General features: G+C 39.7%; 1 protein-coding gene across 4 annotated transcripts in view; it reads left to right on the forward strand.

Annotated features, from left to right (window-relative positions):
* The window catches only part of LOC126175889 (tRNA (cytosine(72)-C(5))-methyltransferase NSUN6), a 77808-nt gene extending 52556 nt beyond the window's left edge, over positions 1-25252 (forward strand). For all 4 annotated transcript variants that reach the window (XM_049922938.1, XM_049922941.1, XM_049922939.1 and 1 more), the window contains 3 exons: positions 2341-2539; positions 9186-9503; positions 24874-25252. In XM_049922938.1, the coding sequence (XP_049778895.1) occupies positions 2341-2539; positions 9186-9503; positions 24874-25173 (817 nt within the window). In that variant the 3' untranslated portion in view covers positions 25174-25252. The remainder of the gene's footprint in view (positions 1-2340; positions 2540-9185; positions 9504-24873) is intronic.
* Positions 25253-27558: the final 2306 nt, after the last annotated feature.

The following is a 27558-nucleotide window of genomic DNA, read 5'->3' on the forward strand; positions in this document are numbered from 1 at the left end:
TATCTGCTGACAAGAACTCCCTCACCCAGTATGCTGAGAGCCTCACTAAGGCGTTACAGACAGGCACTATCTCCAGACCCAGTCTGCAAACAGTTCTCCTGTGCCATAACCCCTCACACCTGAATCCTCCAACCCGTCTCAAGAACCAGCCACAAAGGAGTGACCTCTTCATGACCCAATACCACCCCAAAGAGGAACAACCAAACCACATCCTTTGCCAGGGCTTTGATTACCTATCCTCATGCCCTGAAATGAGGGGCACCCTATCTGAGATCTTTCCTGCCCATCCTAAAGTGGTGTTCTGTCACCCACCCAATTTCCGTAACATCCTAGTCCATCCTTATGCCACTCTCATTCCGAACCTCTTGCACAATTATCATATCCAAGTGGAAGACCCAGGTGCAAGACCTGCCCAATCCACCCACCCATCACTTCCTATTCCAGTTCTGTCACAGATTTATCCTACCACATCATGGACCGGGCCACCTGTGAAAGCATCCATGTCATTTACCAACTATGCTGTAGTCATTGCACAACTCTTTATATTGGTATGAGTACCAAACACCTGTCTACCAGAATGAACAGCCATCACCAAACTGTGACCAAGAACAAAGTACACTGCCATGTGGCAAAATGTGCAGCTGAACATAAAATGCTTGATTTTAATGGCTATTTTACTACCCGAGTTGTGCAGATCCTCCCCTCCACCATCAGCTCTTCTGAACTCTGCAGATGGGAGTTATTCTTACAACACATTGTTCGCTCCCCTAATCGTCCTGGCCTCAACCTACAGTAACATACTGCCCCCACGCCCTCCACCCAAAGGTTTCCATCCCCTCTGTCCTCTCACCGCCACCCTACTCTTGTCTCCCACCCTCTTTACTTGCACCCTCTGCCAATGCACTCACCCATCTTTCCCCACTTCTTTCCTTTTTTGCTCCTTTTCTCCCAATTACCCTGCCCCATAGCCTGCACCTGTTGTCATTCCAGCCCCTCCACATACTGCCAGACAGCGTTCTTCTCTCGCCCTACCTCTACACTACTATCCCTTCCCCTTCCTCACCCCCTCCATATGTCTGCTTCCATACCACATGATAGTTGCATTGTGGCCTGAGCTTCTGGAGTTGGCAGTTACGTGTGTGTGGGGTGTGCTTGCTTGTGTGTATGAATGATGTGTGTTTCTCTTTTGCTGATCAAGGCTGTGGCTGAAAGCAATATGTAAGTGTCTATTAATTGTGTCTGGCTGCAATTTGACATGCCATCTTTACAGTAAGTAGCAACTTCTCCTACTTTGTTCATACTCCTACCTGGAGTTTCCAGTTTGAGTTTACCTAGACAGATGTATTCCCAGAATTTCACTACTCTACCTTAATTATTTCTTGGTGCTGTGATTTTTTTATGTCAGTGTATTTGTTGCTAAATTATTCTAATGCAGAGTAATATTTTCAGTTTTACAAGTTGCAGCCATGAGAATTGGAGATTAGACTAACAGTAAGATACCAGTGCTTACTATACAGATTGTACTTCATAGGACAGTGTGTGTACAATTTCAGAGAATGCTAATGACAGTAAACTAGGAGGTTCTAAGCACCACAGTGCTGATTCTCATATAAAAGTGTGTGTACCAAATTTGGTCGAAATCAATCCAGTGGTTAGGAGGAGATGCTGGACACACACACACACACCAAGCGAGGTGGCGCAGTGGTTAGCACACTGGACTCACATTTGGGAATACGATGGTTCAAACCCACTTCTGGCCATCCAGATTTAAATTTTCCATGATTTCCCTAAATTGCTCCAGGCAAATGCCAGGATGATACCTTTGAAAGGGCATGGCCGAATTCATTCCATATCCTTGATACAATCCGAGCTTGTGCTCATCTCTAATGACCTCGATGTCGGCGGGATGTTAAACCCAATCTTCCTTCCTTTGGACACACGTGCACGTGCGCACCACGCTCTCTCTCACACACACACCACACACACACACACACACACACACACACACACACACACACTTCCCAATGCCCCCTCTCACCAACCTTCTTCCCCTCTCTAATCATATATTTTTGAACTTTTAATCTGTGTCATAAAATTATTTGATTAACATACTGTTAGCAGAATGCTCATAATAGCAATTTTCCTTTAAATATTGATGTAATATTATGTATTCTGCCCTTCTGTCGGTGGTGATTTAATACCTAAGAATACTATGTCATCAATAAAGTTACAGTGACTAATTATAGTAATTTTTAAGTTGCTTTGGTTGAAAAATTGCTTCTGTTAACATGACTTTGGGAAAGAATTGTGGTTTATACAATGTGCTTCTTTGTCATTCAGTGGAGTGGCTGTAAGGATGCTGTCTCGTCCTTCAGGGTGTCCCTCTGTTCCATCATTTTTGGGTATGGCAATCCTGCAGAACCTCCCATCAATACTTACATGTCATGCACTGGATCTTTCACCAGGGCATTATGTTCTTGATTGCTGTGCCGCTCCTGGGAACAAAACATTGCACATAGCAAGTTTGATGAATGACAAGGTGAGGGAAGTGTGTGTGTGTGTGTGTGTGTGTGTGTGTGTGTGTGTGTGTGTGTGAGAGAGAGAGAGAGAGAGAGAGAGAGAGAGAGAGAGAGAGATGGATGGTTTTTTTTGTATTGTTATTCCATCCTAGATTTTCCATTGATTGATTTCACCTTGGTGAATATGTTGGATTATGCTAACATCTCTAGTATATTAAGCAATGCAAACAGGAAACTGTGGAAACACAGGTTTTAAAACTTATCTTTATCAATTGAATGATCTTCATCAATTGAATGAACCTTTTTCAAACAGAGATCTTTCTAAAATGTTAGAAATATCTTGATTCTGGTCCATTTATAGACTTCCAAGAAAGATATGATAAAGTAGAGCCTCACTAATTCAACCTCGGATGGCCCAACTCCTCGCATGTAAATAGTCCAACCATTCCATTTATTGTGTTTGTTTACATACATGGGCCACTGCTACAGTCAGTTAACTAAATGTAAACATGTGATACTGTCTTTAGTGGAGAAACTGAAAGTTCTTGAAAGGTTAGATAAAGGTGAGTATCTTCAAAGCAGTAGAGAACAGTAGCAGTAGAGAACAAAGTCAGACAGTGATGACTGATGATGAGAAAAGACTGAAAATACACAAGACTTTGAAAAAGCCTAAAAGTGAAATTCTATATAATGCTTTTTGGACATTGTTTGAGCAGGAGAGAAGAATAGGAACTCCATTGTATGGACCAATCATAAAAGAAAAGGCACTGATCTTGTATGAAAAATTAGATGCAGACAATGAAAATGAATACTTTACAGTGAATGACAGCGGCTAAATAGGTGGGAAAAATGCCATCGCATTCAGAATGTAATTACTACTTCTGGCGAGAAGCGGTCTGCTGACAAGACTGCTGCCAATGAATTTGTTCTGAAATTTGAAAACTTGGTTCAAGAGCTTGAGATGACCCCTGATGAAGTGCATAACAGTGAAGAGGTTGACTTAAGCTAGAAAATGCTCCATACAAAGACTCTTGCTGCAAAAAGTTAGTCTGTAACAGGTACTAACTTGCCAAAGATAGAGTAATTATTATTATTTGTAATAATGTTAGTGGCAGCCCCAGATGCCATTGCTTGGGACTGAAAAGAAAAGAAAATAAAAGAACCAAGGACATTCAAAAACATTAATGTGATATCACTACCTGTATATTATCATAACCAAAAGTCAACATGGGTGGAATTAAGTCTCTTTAAGGAATAGTTTTAAGACCAGTTAATTCCTTTCATCCCTGCCTTAAAGAGCCATATTGATACGCCACTGTGACATCTCATCCATCTGAAAATGAAGAGGGTGAAATAAAAGCTTTATTTTTTTCTGCCAAAGTAACATGTTTAATCCAACCCATGCATCAGGGAGTCACTGAGTGACTGAAGAGGCAAGACTGTTGAAAACGCATTGGATCAATTTTAAAGAGGGCTCAAGAAGGCAGCACCTTGTTTCAAGTGATGAAATCAATAAATATAAGAGATTTGAGCTATACAATTGCCAAAACTTGGGGAAAAATGCTGGCACCAAGACATGAAAATCTTGGCTCAAACTGTGGCCAAAAATGAATGAAAAATCAAGATGAAACATCAGAAGAAACCAGTGGAGAGAATCAAGATGAAACAGTCTGTGCAACAAGTGGTGAAAGTCAAGACATAGATACTAGAGTGATTTTGAGGGATTTGTGAACTTTACAACCAGAAGTTGAGTTCAGTGATATGAGTGAGTGTATCAGTAATGCTGAATTTGGCTGCAAAGCAGAAGAAGAATTAACTGATGAACAAATTATTGGTGCCTGTAGTTCGAACAACCCATGAGAATGAGAAAGCTGATGACGACAATGAACCTACTGCTTGGATATCACATACAGATGCTAAAAATGCATTTGAAATAGCCATTCAGTATGTCTAACAAAGCTCTACATCTACCCCAATAGACATTTTGTGGATTTGGAAATGACAGAACATCACAGCAAAATCAAGATTGTCAGGAGTGAAGCAAAAGAACATTACAGACATTTTTCATCCTGTTCAAGAACAGAACATGATTTCTCATGTTTTAAACAGTTAAGTACAAATCAGCTGTGTGTCAATACAGTACTGTAATAAGGCATGTACAGTTGTTAAACTTTCACTCACAGTAATAGTGTCTTATCGCACAATACAGACTTATTTTACAGTACAGGTAATACAGTGTATTACACTTTTGCATAAAAAATTTTATTGTGGGAAGTTTTCTTTTCATTTTGTCAGTTTTAACATGGAGCAATATTTCAGACAGTGTTTATACACTCCTGGAAATGGAAAAAAGAACACATTGACACCGGTGTGTCAGACCCACCATACTTGCTCCGGACACTGCGAGAGGGCTGTACAAGCAATGATCACACGCACGGCACAGCGGACACACCAGGAACCGTGGTGTTGGCCGTCGAATGGCGCTAGCTGCGCAGCATTTGTGCACCGCCGCCGTCAGTGTCAGCCAGTTTGCCGTGGCATACGGAGCTCCATCGCAGTCTATAACACTGGTAGCATGCCGCGACAGCGTGGACGTGAACCGTATGTGCAGTTGACGGACTTTGAGCGAGGACGTATAGTGGGCATGCGGGAGGCCGGGTGGACGTACCGCCGAATTGCTCAACACGTGGGGCGTGAGGTCTCCACAGTACATCGATGTTGTCGCCAGTGGTCAGTGGAAGGTGCACGTGCCCGTCGACCTGGGACCGGACCGCAGCGACGCACGGATGCACGCCAAGACCGTAGGATCCTACGCAGTGCCGTAGGGGACCGCACCGCCACTTCCCAGCAAATTAGGGACACTGTTGCTCCTGGGGTATCGGCGAGGACCATTCGCAACCGTCTCCATGAAGCTGGGCTACGGTCCCGCACACCGTTAGGCCGTCTTCCGCTCACGCCCCAACATCGTGCAGCCCGCCTCCAGTGGTGTCGCGACAGGCGTGAATGGAGGGACGAATGGAGACGTGTCGTCTTCAGCGATGAGAGTCGCTTCTGCCTTGGTGCCAATGATGGTCGTATGCGTGTTTGGCGCCGTGCAGGTGAGCGCCACAATCAGGACTGCATACGACCGAGGCACACAGGGCCAACACCCGTCATCATGGTGTGGGGAGCGATCTCCTACACTGGCCGTACACCACTGGTGATCGTCGAGGGGACACTGAATAGTGCACGGTACATCCAAACCGTCATCGAACCCATCGTTCTACCATTCCTAGACTGGCAAGGGAACTTGCTGTTCCAACAGGACAATGCACGTCCGCATGTATCCCGTGCCACCCAACGTGCTCTAGAAGGTGTAAGTCAACTACCCTGGCCAGCAAGATCTCCGGATCTGTCCCCCATTGAGCATGTTTGGGACTGGATGAAGCGTCATCTCACGCGGTCTGCACGTCCAGCACGAACGCTGGTCCAACTGAGGCGCCAGGTGGAAATGGCATGGCAAGCCATTCCACAGGACTACATCCAGCATCTCTACGATCGTCTCCATGGGAGAATAGCAGCCTGCATTGCTGTGAAAGGTGGATATACACTGTACTAGTGCCGACATTGTGCATGCTCTGTTGCCTGTGTCTATGTGCCTGTGGTTCTGTCAGTGTGATCATGTGATGTATCTGACCCCAGGAATGTGTCAATAAAGTTTCCCCTTCCTGGGACAATGAATTCACGGTGTTATTATTTCAATTTCCAGGAGTGTAGTTAAAAATTAGAGTTGTGCTGTACTGTATTGTGATGTTACAGATCAGTGGAAGTATTCTTTGGATAATCTGATTTTTTTGTGTTCTCACCATGCTCCTGGTCCCATTGGGGATGGATCATTCAGTACAGTTAGTATACAGTTTAGCATAACCAGAGTGTAGGTAGTGGACAAGTTCTTAGAGGATACAAAATTTATAGATGATGGAATTCAACCATTCAAAAAAGATAATATTGAGAAAAACATCTGGACTTAAGAGCATAGTAGTGTTATGGGCAGCCAGTGAGCTAGAAAAAGAGAACACGAGACTTGGATAAGAAATACCAGAACAAGAAAACGAAAGTCAGAGATGTGAAGAAAAAAAATATCTGGACAGTAGTAGTTTTAAACAAGAGTTACACCTCAGAATTTCACCGTAGTTCTGAACATAGTCTAGAAAAATTAAACAAGGCCACACAGTTTATTCATCCAAAGGAAAACAATGTTGTGAAAAATGCTGTGCAGCACTTTGTAGAACTAGTCAGCCTCAGGAAAGAAAAAATCGAAATAAGAACGTGTGAGCGGCAAACAATGTTGTAGTTGTAGAAAGAGAAGCAGAAGCTGATACCCAAAGCTTCTAGAAATTACCAGGATAAATAAAGTTCTAAAATGCGGACCACAAATAAAACATAAGCCCTTAGTAATACCGTATGATATACCATCAGAAATGACAGCTGAAGAGCTAATTGGAAGAACTAAAGGACAAAAAGTATCCAACATATGGAACATCAAAATAAATCAGATATGTATGTTGCTACCATGTCGTAAAAAGTGAGAAAGCTCACTGAAAAAATGGCTCACCAAATACTATACATTCAGGAGCCACACAGGAAAGAAGGCTAATCACAATTCATGCCAATCACAGTTGAAATAAAAATGGGAGAATATCCCAATGGTACTGTCACCATCTTCATTAATAGTACGACGGTCACAAAGATTGATGAAGTTTATGACATACATACCCTATCTGTAGAATTCTAAACAGATTCATCAGATATTATCTTACTACATGTACTTTGAATTCAGTCATGGTATATATACATCTACACTATGCAAACTGTGAAGTGCATGCTAGAGGGTATGTCCCATTGTACCAGTTATTAGGGATTTTTCCTGTTCCATTCACATATGTACAGAGTGTGTTCCATAAGTGATGTGACCAATTTTTTTCTGAAGCAACGAAACACCACAGCGTGTTGTAACTGGCTGGGTTAAGTGGAGGAGGGTGTTCGCTTCATAACGCTCTTTGTCTCATTCGGCTGTGAGCTGCCAGAGTCAGGACGTGCATTTCCGTCAACCCCGTTTTGAGTTTATGTAACACAGCACAATGGACCGTTCTGTAGAGCAACGGTACACTATCAAATTTTGCGTTAAACTTGGGAAGTCCACCACCAAAACGTTTCCATTACTTCAGCATGCCTTTGGGAATGATTGCTTGTCCAAATCACAAGTTTTCCGATGCCACAAGTTGTTCATGGAGGGCCGAGAGGAGATCACCAACGAACCTCACAGTGGAGAGCCATCAACTGCACGAGTCGACAAAAATGTGACGCATGTGCACGATTGTTTGAACTCTGACATACGGCTGAGCCTTCAATTGATAGCACAAACTCTAAACATGTCAAAAACAACCATTTTCCGCATTGTGACCGAAGATTTGAACATGAGAAAGGTGTGTGCCAAACTCGTCCCAAAAGTGTTGACCTATGAACACAAGCACATGCGAGTGCTTCGGTGCCAAGAAATGTTGGGAATGTGTGAAAATGATCTTCAATTTTTATACTTAGTTATCATTGGTGATGAGTTGTGGATTTTTTAGTACAACCCTGAGACAAAAAGGCAGAGTTCAGAGTGGCACACCCCATCGTCGCCACATCCCAAGAAGGCATGTATGAGCAAGTCCAGGATCAAAACCATGCTCATTGTCTTCTTTTACGTCAGAGGCATTGTCCATCACAAATTCATACCTACCGGGACTACAGTGAACTCAGCTTTCTACTTGGAAGTGCTCAAAAGACTGAAAAGGAGTGTCTCGCGCTGCCGAAGCGACATCAAGGACATGTGGAAAGTTCACCACGACAACGCGCTGAGTCACAGCGCCTTCATTGTCAATGACTTCCTGACCAGGACCAAGACCCTGTTGGTTCCCCAGCCTCCCTACAGTCCTGACCTGACTCCTGCTGACTTTTTTTTTGTTTCCTCGGTTAAATGGAGTCATGAAAGGAAAACATTGGAACACGATTGAAAGCATCCAGGCGCATGTTACATCAGCTCCAAAGGACATTCCGAAAAGGCATTCCAGGATGCCTTCGAGGCATGGAAACACTGCCTCTAAAAATGTATCGATGCAAGAGGGTGCTATTTTGAAAATTTTTGATTATTTGTATGAATATATTCAATAAATGATTTTTTTTTATGGATTTGGTCGCATTACTTGTGGAATGCTCCTTGTATTGCTGGAAGAATGGTAATTTATATGACCCTGTGCTTGCTGTAATTAATCTAACTATGTTCTCATAACCCCAACAGGATCGAAGTATAGTTCTAGATTCATCATTTAAAGCTGGTTCTTGACACTTTGTAAGTTAGTTTTCTTGGCATAGTTCATGTCAATCTTAAAGAGTCTCCCAGTTCAGTTTCTTCAGCATCTCTCTCTCTCTCTCTCTCTCTCTCTCTCTCTCTCTCTCTCTCTCTCTCTCTGTGTGTGTGTGTGTGTGTGTGTGTGTGTGTGTGTGTGTGTGTGTGCGCGCGTGAGAGAGAGAGAGAGAGAGAGAGAGAGAGAGAGAGAGAGAGAGAGAGAGAGAGAGAGATTGTAGTTTCATTTTGAACTGTTATTTTCCTTGTAAATATGTCATGATTGTGTTTTATTACAGGGACGGATTGTTGCTGTTGACAAGACACAGGGAAAAGTGAATATTATTAAAAGAAAATGTGAAGAGTTCTCTGTGAAATGTGTGGAAACATATGTTGGGGACACTACAAAATCAGTTCAAACCCCTGACACAAACATGTGTAAGGCAGGTGAAGATCATTCCTTGCCGCACTGCCCACTATTTCCTCCTGAATCATTCGATCGTGTCCTGTTAGATGCACCGTGCAGTGCTTTGGGGCAGAGGCCACAGTTACGCAATGATATCAGCATACAACAGTTACAGTCATACCCTATTCTTCAGCGTAAACTTTTCAAAGCTGTAAGTATTACTGTGATTACATTTAGTTAGATACATAGTTTATTCTACAATGAAAACTTAAGGAGATACTTGGCAACGTGAACATGACGTGAAAATAGAACACATAATACTTAATTTACACAAGAAGTAGGTGCTTAAGAGGTAAAGCTCATTCCACAGGTCTCTAGTAAAATGGTACTACTAAGTGTGGGGTAAATAAAAAGTAACTCATTTTTATTTACTCAGAAATACAATAGTGTGCATGAACTACTACGAAATATATACTAAAGTTCATAAAATAATTCCCTATATTACGTAGGTGCCTTATCTTACCATTTGAACCCCATAGTTTAGAGCTGATAGAAGTTGAAAGACTTCTGTCGGTGGTCTTTTGTGAAAAGTTGCTGCTAACAGTTCTCTTTGCAGTAGTGAATTTATATATTCATCCAAGGATCATTTCCCAATGATATAGCATTTTTCATAGTAATACAATGAAAAAATATACATCCACGTGGAATACATACATATGCCCTTATGAGGATAGGACAGGCTGCTGGCCTTGTCATTGATGAAGGAACCATCCTAGCAGTTGATTGAAATGATTTAGGAAAACCATAGAAAGGTAAGGGTGTATGCAAAGAATGCACATTAACCACCCAATGGGGGCCAATGTGAGGCAGCTTGAAGCAGCATGAAGAATATTGCCATGTTATCTAATGGGGCACCATACTGTGGAAACTGGATGGCAGTGCCAACCACAGTGGGTAGGTGCAACCTGCCTAGCCAAATTAAATTAAACATTCTTTGCCTAGTTTGATGTGGCAGGTGGATGGCACAGTACACTGAGGAAACAACACTGCATGCTCACCAGCTGCTCTGTAGTCTGTCTCACACTATTTTAAATAAACTATTTGGTGAAAAATTGTGTTACTTATAGCCTCCTTTATCAGATTCATGTTGGACTGTCTATCTTTCATTAATGATCACAGTTATTGTGATATTTCAAAGTTACATAAGCCACTGCATGAAAGTATAGTAGTTTGCAATGAAAAATAGGAGTCACTACAAGTTTATTGGGAGGAGGTATATATCTTATCTCTGATCTCAAAATGATGAATTACATGTTCTGCACCTGCTTCTGCTTGCGAGCCTTACAGTAGCGTGACAGAGAGTTATCCATTACATCAGTCCTATTTCATAAACAATTCATATCAAAACTGATGTTTTGGCAAATACAATTCTCAAAGACTAGAGTACTGTGTTGTCTGGCTAATATCTGAAATATTTTTATTAGCTGACAAACTACAACTCAAATATTGAAATTTATTTCTCGTGCCTGACCGGGATTCAGTCGTGGATTTCTTGATTATCCTGTTGCTTTACCACTTAGGCTATATGAGAACAATCCACAGATATATAAAGATGTAATATAAATATGTATAAGGTGAAGCCAGGCCAGTGATAAAAATCTCAATGATAGTTTATGTCTTCTCATTATCTTGATTCTAAAAACCTGCACAGGACTCACAGGCTGTGTGAGTATGGGTTAACGGAATGAAAAATCTGTGATAAGAAATAGCTAGGCATGTGACGTGTGGAAGTTTGGGTCAGTCCTGGGAGTATGCTTAGATATCTGAAATGGTAAGGCAACCATTTGCGATAAGTGAGAAATCCAGATTTGAGATCCAGCCCAGCACAAATTTTCACATGTTGCTGCTTCAGGCAATACATCTGTACCGATGATAGTTAACTAAGTTGGAATCTATTAGATCTGTCCTTGTGAGCACAGTTACCACTGAGTGTTCAAATTTATAGGAGGACAGCCTTCAGTTGCAAAATCCATGATTTATCAGAGCAGATCTAGATTGCAACTATTATATAGTCATTATTGGTGTTAAAAATAAAAGGGGGATGGAATCAAGAATCAGCAACAGGTATAAATGTGTCTAATACCATAGCTACAGGAAACCATTCATGTGTGTACATAACAAGAACATACCAATTACCAAAGAGTGACATAGATCTCTCTGTGTCTGAGTATAAACACTGATAAATGACACAAGCTTTTGCATGACGGACACAAAACTAAGGCCGTTACTTACACCTGTTGCAATCAACATGAACATACATTGTTAAGGACCTCTAGTGGTGTCTACTGGAATATGTAGCCAAGAAAATGTGTTTAAAATTTTTAGTAAAGATGTAGCTGAATCGTATATTTGGAATTTACAAATTACACAGAGAATATATAAATCTATAAAAACAAAAAACAAAATTTACATGCAAATAAAATCATAAAGAATATGCAGCATCCCCTGTGTAATAAGATGACGATAAATGCATAGTCAATTTAATATTAAGACTAATGGCTTAAAATCCACTTACAAAAGATTCATACAACATTTGACTCAATGTATGTTAAACAGTATAAAATATTTTAAGTAACCATGGAAATGTACAGTGAAGTAAAATAGTATAAAAACATAAAGTAAGGTCATGGGGCACCCAGTCTGGGCTACATTTAAGTAATGTTGTATTTCAAAGAGCTTTATATTACAAAACCAAATATTTGAACAAATCCACATTTCGCCTTATCGTATTTTTTATTTTTAAATGCGAACATTTTTAGGTTAGGCTTTACCGTGACTGTTACTGACATTAAATGAAACAACAAGTTCACTGTTACCAGTCACCGTTTTATTTATTTCCACGACACGTTTCGAAGGTTTAAACCTCCATCATCGGGTGGATTTACATTAGTGAGTATTACATTTGTGTGTGTGTTGTGTTACGATTTTTGAGGGAACTTGTGGCACTGCCTTCAATGGTCACAGGTTCCTTTTGCTGTCGTAACACATCACACATATACTGTATGTTGTAAGCAGCAACATTAGTTTTGTGTTGGTCATATAAAGGCTTGCGTCAGTTTTATCACTGTTTATGCCCTGACATGTTGGGACCTGTGTCATTCTTTGGTAACTGGAATGTTATTGCTATGTACACACACATACTGTTTCCTGTAGTTGTAGTATTCGGCATAGTTGTGTCTGTTGTTAATTCTACCTGTCTTTGCATTTTTAGTAATAGTTGAAATCTAGATCTGCTCTAATAAATAACGGATTTTGTGACTAAATGCTGTTCTCCAATTGAGTTGAATTTCAGGAAAAAATTTCAATATTTGAAATTGCAGTTCATCATAAAAACTAAATATAAGTTGCAGACAGACCTGTGACAAAAATGGCAATGATATCCTACGACTCCTCGTTTTTTTTAGTCTAAAAACATGCGCTGGAATCACAGGATACGTGAGAATGGGTAAATGAATTAATAATCCAGGAGAAGTAGACGATAGGCGTGTGACGTGTGAAAGTTTGGGTTGCTCCAGGGAGCATGCTTGGATAGCATATCCAGTAAGGCACTGCTGGTGGTAAGTGTGAAATGTGGGTTTGAGTCCCAGTCCGACATAAATTTTCATATGTTGCTTTAGTACATCTATACCTATTACCTATTACAGATAAGTTGAATTTCAGAAATAAATTTCAGTAATATGTGAAACTTTCGTAATTACAGATTTATCAAAGGAATAATTCAAGTTTTAAGGGCCACTGATAGCTGATGGAATGAGAAATTGTCAGCTTGCAACAACATAAGGGAACAAATTAGATGTTTTATTATACTGAAAAAGAGCTTTTTGTAATCTGCTGACCCGACATGTCCTTAGCTGCTTGTTTAATAATGTACTGTGATCAGGATTGCATTACAGTTGCAACTTCATTAGCATGATAGTAAGGCAAAATTCTGTAAGCTCATATTTTTGTAAGAGAAGAAAAATTTTTCACAGTAACAAGAAGAATGCAGACAGTGCTGAAAACTTGACACTGACAATGCTTTTGTGAAGAAGAAAAAATTTTAAAAAATCATTCAACCCCTCTCCACTTCTGTTGCAATATTGAGTAGTCCTGTAACCAACTGAGTCTAATAATGAATGACTGGAATGAGAGCTTTGAAAAGGACTTTCTCTACATTTCAGATTACTGAACAAAATGAACTAACCATTCACATCTGCCCCCACCTCTACCCCAGTTCTGGGAAACCACCGGCTCTTCCCAGAAAACTCCCTCTGCCTTGGGAAACTGCCTCTGAGAGGTGAGACCTTTGCAGCATTCTTGCTCTTCCCTGCTGCAGAAAAAGCTATTCCTAGCTTTTCAACGTGTTACTTCCTTTCTCAGTGAGGAAAGAGGGGTATGTTTGGGAATGTTAGGATGAAATGGCAGGCCACCGTAATTCCAAGTAAAGAGGGACCCATCCTATCAACCTATGGCCTGAGTGATTGAGTCTTCCTCCCCAAGCTTTCCTAATACATCCTCCTTTCCTTACTGGATAATGAATTAAATTTTTTAAATCCAGGAGTAGTTTTTGAACTTTTAAATGTACAGTAACACTGGACAGGTTGTTGACTTCATCTGGAACACTCCGGAAAACTGAATTTGCTAGATACCTGAGGGAAACTTTAGGATTCTGAAAAATTCAGTTCATTCTGAGGTTGTCTACAGAGAGTTAAACTGTTCATGGACAGAAAGAAATGTACAGAATCACTTTGTTACAAAGAACTCTGAGATTCTGCTCCAGAATTGGTGGTGGAGTCCTAAAAGAAAACCCAGACGGGCATTCTATTGTTGTCATGTTGGTCTCTCGATGCAGTGACCTTCAGTACAGTTGAGAAGGAAGATTGCCGCTCCAACACTCATTCTGTCGTTTTAAACTTGTGGACCACACCACTGAACTTGTGGCCACAGACACACAGGTGTCAGGGACAATGAGTGGTGGCAAACAATTACACATGTGCAAGATTTGGTCTGTGGCTGCACGGTCAATCCACACTGGGATGTCGTCGTATCACTGGGAGCTGCACAGTGGTGAAACCTTTGCAAGTTTATTATGGAAAGTGCTGGCTCCCTTTACTTATCCAATCTGAAGCCGCTATCTCTAATAATTAAATTTGTCACAAAATGAATTTCAGTTGCTTATTCCACCGCTGAGACCCAACAGAATCATGAAAGAAGATTGTATACATGGAAGAGGCCTGGTGACACTAGAAGGTTGAGATAGATTAGATAATGATAAAGACAGAGATTTAGGAACCAGGATTTAAATTGTAAGACATTTCCAAGGGCAGATGTGGGCTCTGATGACAATTTATTGGTTATGAACTGTAGATTAAAACAAGAAACTGCAGAAAGGTTGGAATTTAAGGAGATAGGACCTGTATCCTGGGTAAACTGAAAGAACAAGAGGTTGTAGAGAGTTTCAGAGAGAGCATTAGGGAACAGTTGACAAGAACAGGGGAAAGAAATACAGTAGAAGAAGAATGAGTAGCTTTGAGAGATGAAATACTGAAGGCAGCAGAGGATCAAGTAGGTAAAAAGACAAGGGCTAGTAGAAATCCTTGGGTAACAGAAGAAATATTGAATTTAATTGATGAAAGAAGAAAATATAAAATTGCAGTAAATAAAGCAGGCAAAAAGGAATACAAATGTCTCAAAAATGAGATCGACAGGAAGTGCAAAATGGCTAAGCAGGCATGGCTAGAGGACAAATGTAAGGATGTAGAGGCTTATCTCACTAGGGGTAATATTGATACTGCCCACAGGAAAATTAAAGAGAGCTTTGGAGAAAAGAGAAACACCTATATGAATACCAAGAGCTCAGATGGAAAACCAATCCTAAGCAAGGAAGGGAAAGCAGAAAGGTGGAAGGAGTATATAGAGGGCATATAAAAGGATGATATACTTGAGGGCAATATTATGGAAATGGAAGAGGATGTAGATGAAGATGAAATGGGAGATATGATACTGTGTGAAAAATTTGACAGAGCACCGAAAGACCTAAGCCTGAGAGTAGATAACATTCTATTAGATCTACTGATTGCCTTGGGAGAGCCAGCCTTGGTAAAACTCTTCCATTTGGTGAGCAAGATGTATGAGACAGGCGAAATACCCTCAGACTTCAAGAAGAATATAATAATTCCAATTCCAGTCAGATGTGAAAATTACTATCAATTTAATAAATCACGGTTCCAAAATACTAATGCAGATTTGTTACAAATTAATGGAAAAACTGCTAGAAGCTGACCTTGGGGAAGTTGTTTGGATTCCAAAGAAATGTTGGAACACGCGAGGCAATGCTGACCCAGTGATTTATCTTAGAAGATAGGTTAAGGAAAGGCAAGCCTACATTTTTCGCATTTGTAGACTTAGAGAAAGCTTGGGTCTGAGCTCCCAAGAACCTCAAAGAAGATTAAAACCAGCCACATATTTAATTGATTTATCTTCAAGACCAATATATACTACAAAAAGACCAAGCTTCAAGATTTATTTTTCGTATTTACTTTAGATTACCAATTTTAAAATAATGATGATAGAAAATACAACCATTCTTTAAAAAAGTTTGAGGTGAGTTACTGAGCTATTTTTTCCTCTTGAGCTTCCAAAATTTGTTTCTCATGCAACAAACATGATGTATTTGTAGTGGAATTACAACAAATGCAAAGAGGCAACATTGTACGAAAGCCGTAGAGTGGTCAATATACTGTAAATCAGAAACAGGGAGGAAAACATATGTATTATCCCATTAAAAGAGTAATACAATAAATGAGACACCATGTAAACATTACATTGTCAGTCTTTTGAGACATATTTCTTGTATCAAATATTCTTGGTGCACTCATCACAGTAATTCCCTGCCAAAATCAAACCAGTTGTTAAAGTACATAATTGTCTATTATAGGAAGCCAATTGAGGGTCAAGTAAGGAATTGAATGACACAGGTGTAAATGATATAGTACTGCTGACTGTAACCAGAGATTACACTGATGTCGATGATGGTGTGCATTTGTTTCCATATGTCACTGAGTTTTCAGTAGTTTGCATATCCATAATAATGATTCTGGGAGAACAGTTCTTAAAACTAATGTGAAGTGTACTGAGCTTTCTTTACAACGTAGTTTTTCAGTTTTTCCCACTATATAAATTAAGCAAAAAGTGCTTGGGCAAATGACAAGAGAACTGTAACAGACATGCATATTTCAGAGTTGCCATTGCTCCAACAGTAGTCTGAGTTGAGTTGTATCTTCAAGATTTTAGGCAATTTTGACTTTATTCATTTCTTTTGAGGTTGTGTCCCAGAAGTTAGAGATTGGTGTTAGCACTTCCATTTAACCAAAATTCATTGGATGTCCAGTCATCAATCAGTATTCTATGACTGACAAAGTGCCTGGTTTTTGAAAATATGTGTGTCACTGATGTTTGATGTAGTCTTCTTAAATGGTTCTGATTATTTGGCCAAAGTGTATCTGAGCACATTGGCATAGGTCTGATACACTCATAACCTGCAAAATTCTAGATAGTCTCTCTCTCTGCCCATGAATGACCAATTTTGTTTGGTGAGCTGAATATGTAACTCGCATCATGGTTCTACAAAATCAGATGATCTTTCTGCACAGGGCACCTCCTCATGATTTTCATACCTATGGACCACCGTTGAAGTAGGAGGGTGTGAAGAATTTCGTGCTCTATGACTCCATTAATTTTGACCAAATGTAGTTCTACATAGACAGACACAAGACCGATATCGCATTCCAGCCTAAGATGCTGGAGTTGACAGTCCTGTGTGCATGAGGTGTGCTTGCTTGTGTGTGTGAATGGCGTGTGTCTCTCCTGCACTGATGAAGGCTGTGGCCGAAAGCTATGTGTAAGTGTCTTTTAATTGTGCCTGTCTGAAACTTGATGTGTCTTCTTTACAGTAAGTAGCAATCTGTCTTTTCCTATATTGTTGATATTTCTACCTGGAGGCAAGCCACTGTACGGTGCATGACAGAGGGTACCCTATGCCACTACTAGTCACTCTCCTGTTCCCCTCGCATATAGAGCAAGGGAAAAATAATTGTCTGTGTGCCTCCATATTATTCCTGATTTCTTGTATATTATCTTTGTGATCCGTACGTGAATCGTATATTGGTGGTATTAGAATCTGTCTGCAGTCAGCTTCAAATGCCAGTTCTCTAAATTTTCTCAATAATGTTCCTTGAAAAGAACATCACCTTCCTATTTGAATTTCCAAAACTTATGCATTATACTTGCATGTTGTTCGAACCTACCAGCAACAAATCTAGCAGCATGCCTCAGAATTGCTTCAATGTCTTCATTTAACCTGACCTGGTGTGGTTCTCAAACACTTGAGCAGCACTCAAGAATAGGTTGCGCTAGTGTCATATATCTGGTCTCTCGTAGAGATGAACCACGCTTACCTAAAATTCTCTACCACAGTCCTCACATGCTCTTTCCCTTTCATATAACTTTGCTGCAATGTTATTCTTGTCAAGCAGGATAATATTAATGCTGTATCTAAACATTACGGGTTTGTTTTTCCCTACTCATCTGTGTTAATGTATGTTTCTCAACATGTAGAACTAGCTGCAATTCATTACATCAAATAGAAATTTTGCGTAAGTCATCTTGTATGCTGTTAGTTACAAAACTTCAACACCTTGCTGTACACCACAGCATCATCAGCAAACAATCATAGATTGCTACCCATCCTGTCAGCCAGCATTTATGTTTATAGAAAATAATAGTGGTTGTATCACACTTCCATGGGACACTCCTGGCAATACCTTTGTATCTGACGAACATTTGCTGTCAAGGACAGCATAGTGGGATTCTGTTACTTAAGAAGCCTTCAAGCCAGTCACGTATCTGGGAACCTATTCCACATGTTTGTACCTTTGTTAACAGTCTGTGATGGGGCAACTTGTCAGTTGCTTTTTGTAAATCTCAAAAAATGGAATCTGCCTATTGCTCTTCATCCATAGTATGCAGTATGTCATGTGAAAAAAGGGCAAGCTAAGTTTCACATGAGTGACGTGTTCTAAAATTGTGCTGATTTATGGACATAAGCTTTTTGGTCTCAAGAAAATTTATTACAGTCAAATTCTGAAAATGTTCTAGAATTCTGCAGCAAACCTATGTTAATTATATTGGTCTGGGATTGATTGTTTCTCTACATGATGGATGATTATTACTATGTCATCCATACAGGACTCTGTATGGTGGTCAAGTGGCAGTATGTTTGTATGATTCTCCTATTTGAACAGTTTCTTAAATGTGAAAGTGAAAACTTTGGCTTTAGTATTGCCATCTGCTATTACTACACCAGACTGGTCGACAAGTGACTAGATGGAAGCCTTAAACCCAGTCAGCTATTTTACATATGATCAGAATTTTATCAGGTTTTAGGCCAGATCTTTTGCTATGGCATGACAGTGATAGTTGTTACATGATTTGCACATAGACCTTTTCATAGATGCATGAATCTCTCCTAACCTTTGCATGTTGTCATTTGCGCATTGTGTTTTGAACCAAGAGTGCAACAGTCTTTGCTTCCACAGCATTTTCTGAATTTTGTTTTTAAACCTGTCCTTAAATCAATTACTAGGCACATACTTGTCTACAGTACAATTTACAATCTGTTTAAACTTTGCTTGTAATTTATCTAGATCCATCACACTGGAGCTAAGTGAAGTCAGTTCATTGTCTAAATGAGATGCTAACATCTGCTTATCTGTTCTTTCTAGCAGAAGCTCTCTCCTAGTCTTATTGACTGATTTATTAATTTTTGTATCCATAGTTGCTGTGATGACTTCATGATCACTAATCTCCATCTCTATACTGACACCATCGGTAAGTCCAGCCTGTTTGTAACTACAAGGTCTAAGATATTTCCATTGGGTGTGTGCTGCCAAACTAGCTGGTCAAGCTAGTTTTTGGAAAATGTGTTCAAAAGAGCTTTGCAAGACTGTACGTGTGTTCTCCCCGCAATGAATCCGTAGACACCCCAGTCTGTACCTGCCTCCATCTAGTATTGTACAATCTGGGTATTTACTTGCTACTGGCTGTAGATCTTCTTCTTCTTCTTCTTCTTCTTTTTTTTTTTTAAATGATGCTGGAACTGTCACAGCAGAATAGTTGGTCAGCAAAAACATCCAACAGTTTGTCTGGTTTCAACCAGAACTGTAGATGGCCAGACAGCTTCACTGTCACTCTCAATTTGACCTCAAGAGAGACAATATTTTTGTCAATTGCAGTGGATACTCCCCTCCTATGGCATCTAACCTGTCTTTCTGATATATGTTCCTTGACTCATTATACATCTCGGAGCTTTCTACTTTGGATTTCAGACAGCTCTTGGTCCCTAGAATAATTTATGTAGAGGGCAGTAAATTCGGGATGTTTCTTATGAATATTTAGAGACTTTACTCTGAATGTGGTCTGATTTTGCTATCTGTGTATCAACTGGTGAGTGTTTATCAAAGTACTTTAGACTTCTGCCTAGCCCAAAAGAACCTTTTACGCATTCCATTGTGCTACATGATTATGTGCTTTCTCTGTGTAATGCACCCTTGACCTATCAAAGGGAGTATTACATTCCCTACACAATAACGGAGGTCCAGAAATCTGCAGCAAAGACCATCACAGAGTCGATGAAGCCATTGTTTCAGTCCCTCCACTCGGCTCCAAACCAGAGGATCCTGATCAACTCTGTGAACAATCCTTCAAATAGTGAGTTCTGCTTGCACCCCGTGTAGGAGGCCAGCTGCCACTCGGAACTGAGGATAGCTTCAGAACCCATGGCGCAGGCGTCATTGGTGACAATGTGAGGAACAACTTGCAAATATCTGCACCCTGCACTCTCGATAGCTGCAGGCAAGACTGTCTCCACATCACTGCTGAGGCTCCTTGGCAGACATACCAAATACACATTAGCTTTCTTTCCAGCCCTGAATATGATATTGCTAATGGGCTCCATAACATGTAACATTGAAGCTCCCAGTAACTAGCAAACTCCTGTTCACGTGCGCTTGCTCAGATCCTGCTGAAGGAATGAACACTCAGACCTCTGTTGTCTACAAAACAATAATAAAAGAATTTATCTTTATTGGATACATAAAAATTCGTTATTGGTCAAGCCTCAGCTGAAATGTGGAGGCAGCCTTGCCTGCAGCTATTGAGAGTTCAGGGTGCAGTTCTTATTTCTATTGATTACTAGGTTTGGCTAAGTTGTTAGCCATTTTCAGGTCTGTAATTACACAGAAAATTGCATGTAAGAAAAAATTGTGTGGTACTAGTTGTCAGTACAATAGTTCCATATTGTAAACACATATCACACGATAGGAAAGTATTTCAATCACCAACCGATAGCAGCATAACCCAACCTTATTGCACAGCTCAATGGAACAGTAATGTAAAATCACCTGAATATATATTTACGTTATGAAGAATATGAACAAGTGTGTGCAGTTTGTAATCATATCGAAGGAAAAGTTGAGATTGCATAATTCTTACCCAAGACTAAGAGACTGTCATATCCACTATGTAATAACATTATGCAGAGTGAAATCAAAGTTGACACAGTATATTACTCTAGACCAGTGGCAGCTGCTGTGTAAGAGCACCAGAGCAGGCGAACACCCTAACTTTCGACACCTTGTAGATTTATTGGTTATTTTTGAATGCTGTTAAATGTAACATAGATGCTGCAATCTGAAAGATATGGAACTTAAATCTACTGTGCTACTGCTCCTCTAGAATCCGTGAAACTTGGCATCAAGGTTGCGAGCACACTTTCAGTTGTGTTCATTTTAAGGAGTTATTGCATGTGTGCTACTCATGTGACATAATTGCCTTTTGGGCCAAATACATACAGATTTGATAAACAATGTGCACAGTTCATGATGTGCAGCCAAGCATACTGCAGCAGACTTTTATCCCTGTATGCTGGGCATAAATCCTGCTAGATGATAGCACACTCCTCAGATATGCTAATTCACTCACTATATACTGTTGGAAAATTAGATCAGATGTCAGTATATGTTAAAGTTGTACTGACAATAAATCTATTTTGTGGGTGTCTGAATTAGTTATAGTATATTAAGGTATGAATTTCATCATACAGTAATCCATTTGAGGTGCTGAGAATCATACTAGCCTAAAGCACATCACTGTCAGTTGTGAGACTGAAACATTTTTCCATGCTTCTGAAATCTGTTGATCTTATGGTGAGTCTGCTGTTGGACTACGTTGTATATACTAAAATGTATGAAAAGTTGTATCACTGGTTTCTTTGGTATTCACTTAAATGTAGGATTGACAGCAGTGTGCCTTGGACGCTTATGGTTCTCAGTATCTCATTTGTATTCTAGTCAAATGACCATGTTGGCAGATGTTACTACTTCAGTTTAATCATTTCCACAAACAGCACTTTGTGTTTGGAGTTGCTTGTTTACTGTGCAGGACTCATCTTTCATCTGCAGTGCAAACATGAACTATGTTGAATCTATTTTAAATGCTAACAGAAGAGTAAAGCTGTGAGGATGGGTTGTGAGTTGTGCTTGAGTAGCTCAGTTGGTAGAGCACTTGCCTGTGAGGCAAAGGTAGCGAGTTTGTCTCAGTTTGGCTCACAGCTATAATCTGCCAGAAACTATCATATCGGTGCACATTCTGCTGAAGAGTGAGAATCTCATTCTGGGAACAGAAAAGTAAATTACTAGGAGAAGTTAACTGTAAAGAAATTGGGGCCTCCGAGAACAAATCCTTTGATTGAGAGAGTGATGAAATTAAAAAATGTGACTACAAGCAAACATTTAACAAGGAAGTGTACAGTTAGCCCAAGGTTCTGTGTGGGCGCAGTGTAAGAATATCTCATTTTGAGTGTGGAAGGAAATTTATGAACTAATACATCTCTTAGGGATCTTGTACATTTGCCCAAGAAAATGGAAAAAGCATGAAAGCTCCCACTTAAACAAAAATGCAGAGTGGAGAGTTGAAAAAGCTTACGCATTATTTTGTTATTGCCCTAAACTTTACGTAATTATGTAAAAACAACAAAATTCCACAAAACAATTCTTTCTTTTGTCAGGTAAGTTTTGCATATTATTATTATTATTGACTTTTTTTTCTCAGACTTAAGTCTGGTTAAAAATGGAACGTGACGCGGACCTCAGTCAAGCGTGACTTCCTTGTAACTGTATGGTATATGTTATATTGCATTTAGGAACTTTCGGGTAATTGAACATGTATCAATAATTACAGATTTTTGTAGTTGTATATATATGTTTGGATATAGCTGTATTGCATTGATGTACTGGTGAATATTGTGAGGTATGACTCCTGTAGTTGATAGTATAATTGGGATAATGTCGACTTTATCCTGATGCCACATGTCCTTGACTTCCTCAGCCAGTTGGATGTATTTTTCAATTTTTTCTCCTGTTTTCTTCTGTATATTTGTTGTGTTGGGTATGGATATTTCAATTAGTTGTGTTAATTTCTTCTTTTTATTGGTGAGTATGATGTCAGGTTTGTTATGTGGTGTTGTTTTATCTGTTATAATCGTTCTGTTCCAGTATAATTTGTATTCATCATTCTCCAGTACATTTTGTGGTGCATACTTGTATGTGGGAACGTGTTGTTTTATTAGTTTATGTTTTATGGCAAGTTGTTGATGTATTATTTTTGCTACATTGTCATGTCTTCTGGGGTATTCTGTATTTGCTAGTATTGTACATCCGCTTGTGATGTGATCTACTGTTTCTATTTGTTGTTTGCAAAGTCTGCATTTATCTGTTGTGGTATTGGGATTATTATTATTATTATTATTATTATTATTATTGGCAGTTGCTGTAGGTGTATAAAATTTTTGATAAGCGTAACTGTTATACAGCAGATGCTATTAAGTTCACACTCTCAAATTTCTCTGAATCTAAAAATTTGTGTACACGCAGAATGTATACTCACAAGCCACCACTGCTCTAGACTCACAGCACCGGAAAACAATACATAATATTCACCCTGTTATATGAGGATGTCGTCTTCACTGTGCAAGTGTTGTATTACATAGACTCCACATGTGAAACATGAGAACAACACAATTTATAGAATGAGTTGCCCATGACAAGTAGAATTGATGAACAACAATGAAAATGTCTATATCATAGTAAGCAGGACACTGAACGATATTATGCATCAGGGCCTACAAGAAAGCAGTGTTTCACCAGATAATGCTCTGAATCATAATACTTATTCATGATGTCAATACATATTTGAGATGATGTGACATTAATATTTTATTGAACTGTATAGTAAGACTGAGTTATGCAGCTTGTGCAAAATTTATGACAAAGTGTCCTACTGGCTGGTGATTATTCACAGAGAAATATTTTCTATCCTGTGGTATGCATTTACATGTGGTACTGTTGTGCCCTCAGTTTGTACCATACTATTTTTCCGTATATGCAATTTTCTGTATAATTACAGACTTGGAGATGACTAGCAACCTCGGCCGAAATTAGTTATCAATAAAATAATAAGCTGCAATCTTGCGCAATGCATCCAATAAATATAAACAATTACAGATCATGTTTCTCCAATTTGACCATGTCAAGTAACAACAACAAAAATAATTCTCTGAAGTGAAAATAGCAGAAAACCTAAAAGGCACTGGTTACTACATCCGACAAGGCTAGAGACCCCTACCATTGTTCTGCTTACCAAGCAGTGAGTGTTAAGATCAGAATCTGACTTGAATGGGATGGCTATTTGTTCACTGGTTTTGATTTCATTGCTTTAAAGTAGGCAAATATTTCACAAAAATCACAGTAAGCACAATAATTCCCACCTCACTACAAATCAGAAGCATTTGGCAAAACTGTGATGACCCAGTTTTGTTCCTCTTTATGGCAGCAGGTAAAAAATCTAATAGGAAATTCCGGTAGTTGCCACAAGTGGTGGTGGTGGTGATGGCAGTGCATGCACACCCAAAGCTGAAGCAGTTTTTGAGATGTTAGTGACCAGTCGACATAAGTAAAAGCATGAACAATAAATACCTTATATTTTACTTTTTCTTATGTACTGATGATAACTGTTTCTCATTGCGTCTTTTCTAATTGACATCACCTTGTCCCTAGCACACTCTCTGTATTTGCTCTGTTCATGAAGATTTCTCAAAGCTCTATAAGTAACTGGTCAAAACCATTTATTATTCCTTTTACTGTATAAAAGACTAGGTGAAATTTTAGTTTTGTGTTTGATGATTCTTAATATTATGTAACAACACCACTATTGTACATTGTGACAGAGAGCCAAAACCAAGATTGGCAGAGTGCACCTCCTATGATTCAATAATCTTTGAAATTTGTCATTATTATTAATGTCTGTCCTGGCAGAGTGCATCTCCTATGATTCAATAATCTTTGAAATTTGTCATTATTATTAATGTCTGTCCATATGCATATATACAGGGCAAAAAATAACCAGTCCTTATAATTTTTTATTATCAGGCATACACTTTGCTGAAGCCAGGTGGTTATCTTGTGTACAGTACATGCACAGTGAATGTAGCAGAAAACGAGGCAATTGTTGGCTGGGCACTTAAGGCATACTCACAGCTTGTTCTTGAGCCAATAATACCAAGTATTGGAGGACCTGGAATTCCTCATGCTGGAAACCTGACAGAAGAACAGACTGAATGTGTTCAGAGATTTGGTCCACCAGTGGAGGGTTCTGTTAAGGGCTGTGATACGGACACTGTTGGTTTCTTTATTGCTCGTTTTCGAAAGAAAGTGCTGCACCACCGTTGATGGTGTCTGTTGTGATCTGTATTCTCTCTGTAAGAAATTGTATTGAAGCTTTTACATTAAAATTGTTATGAAATTCTAATTAATTGTGGATTATTTTAATGGTCTCTTCAAAATCTTTGTGGAAGTACAGTTTCATATTTGAACATAAAAATAAATAAATTTCAACATATTAAAGATCTTAGCTAATGTTGTGTGTGTCAAAATATATCAAAGTTAAAATGCAGGATAAATATCACACTGAAGCAAAAAACTCAAATGGAAGATGTAATTATAGTTTTACAGTTTTTTGCCCACTCTGGTTTTGGTTGCCCATGCTGTGAAGGGTGGAAGTAGGAGGCATAACTAGTGGACCTCATATACAGCAGTTGCATGACACAAATAATAAATGCCAACAGACTAGAACAATTTTGTTTATTAAGTGTTTCATGAATCCATACAGGGATGAATTCACCATGGATGTGGAAAACATCAAGATTATGATTACATTATTTACATGTATATTAAATTACAAATTAGCACTCAACAAGTATTACAGTATTACAAATAAAACAAAATGTTATTACTATCTTCACTCCTCGATCACAATATTTTTATAACAGTTTAACAGAAGTAGTTGTTCAACACTATTGGGAAATCATGTCGCAAAACATATGCAATAAAAAATACGTATCCACAGCACACAGTGACTAAATGAAATAACCCGATCTACATGATAATTTTATATTATCATTTGCAAATAATTTAGGAGGAAAGGAGACGACTCACTGAATAAAATAAGCATTGAATCGATACACAAAAAATGGAGAAAAACTTACTTGTTTTTGGACAAATTATTTACCAAGCTAGAGCACAACAGAACCCCCTCCCCATACACACCTGTGCTACGGAATTGTACCAGCTGAACACACAAGGTGACTCTAGCAGTTTGATGGGTTTACAGGGTGAGAGGTTGTGGTAGATGGGGTTGTTAGAGAGAGAAAGAGGTGGGGAGTGAAAGGAGGGGTTGGGGCAGGGTAGCTGATGGCTCGTAAGAAGGCAGCATGCCTGTGAGAGAGAGAAAGCAGGTGCACATGAAAGGAATGCAACACATGGCCAATGGAGTTGGTGAGTTCATGTGACATATGGCGATGTGTGACGTGAAGGCACGGATTGGGATGAGTGACAGGAAAGACCAGAGAGAGACTGTAGGTAGAGGATGTGGATGCAGTGGGTTAGTGGAGATCGAGGGAGGAGAGGATTATGGGAAAGAAGGATATGTTACAAAGATAACTCCCATCTACATAATTCAGAAAAGCTGGCAGTGGAGGGAGGGATCCAAATGGAATGGATTGTAAAGCAGTCATCGAATTTGAGCATGGTGTACTCAGAAGTGCATTCCACCACTTGGTAATCAACTCGGTTTGTGCACGCAGTTGGGCAGTGGCCATTCATTCTTATGGATAGCTGATTGGTGGTCATGCTTCTTAACATTTTATGCAGAAATTGCAGTAGAGCTGGTACGTAACATGACTGCTGTCACAGATGGCCCTATCTGTGATTGGATAGGGTAAGCCTGTGAGAAGAGTAGAGTGGGATATGCTGTGTTGATGAACTGAAAAGGTCTTGCACCTGGTTCTTCCACCAAGTATACAAGCCGTGAAGTGGTGGGGAGTGGGTGTGGTACAGGAACTGATCAGACCACAATGTTGTGTTAGTTGGGTGGGCAGTGGAGGAAGTAAGTAGGGAAGGGAAGGATCACAGGTAGAATGTCTCCCGTTTCTGGGCATAATGAAAAATTGGTGAAGTCCTGGCAAAGGACGTGGTGCAGTTGCCCCAGTCTGGGGCAATACTGGGTGATGGGGGAGGGGCGGGTGCCCTCCTTTGCAGGCAGTTCTTGAGGGTGGTGGGAAGAATATGGGTGTTTGAGTATATGGTGTTGGAAATGTGTTTGCAGACTAGGTTTGGGGGTTAGTGTGGGTCTGTGAAGACTTTTGTGAGACTTCAGAATACTGGGCAAGGGAATTCTTGTCATTGCAGACACACCATCAATGGCTGGCCATGTTAAATAAGATGTGTGGAAGAGGTGACAACTGTCAAAATGTAGGTAAATCTGTTATTAGTAGCTTGATATCTGCAGAGATAAGGAGGAGCCATCAGACAGGGGGTCAATGTCTATGAAGGTGGCACATTGGGTTGAAGGGGACCAGGGGAAATGGGAGGCAAATGTTCAGGTTGCAGAGGAATGAGGGTAGTGTCCAGATCACAAACATACCATCAATGAACCTGAACCAGATAAGGAATTTTGCGTTTTAGTAGGCTACGAAGGTTTCCTCTATATGGCCCATACCATGTGGGCATAGGACAATGCATTAGGCCCCTTACACACGTGCGGTTTCCGGCAGCACT

The sequence above is a fragment of the Schistocerca cancellata genome, chromosome 3 (assembly GCF_023864275.1).
Source record: "Schistocerca cancellata isolate TAMUIC-IGC-003103 chromosome 3, iqSchCanc2.1, whole genome shotgun sequence".
NCBI classification, from domain to species: domain Eukaryota; kingdom Metazoa; phylum Arthropoda; class Insecta; order Orthoptera; family Acrididae; genus Schistocerca; species Schistocerca cancellata.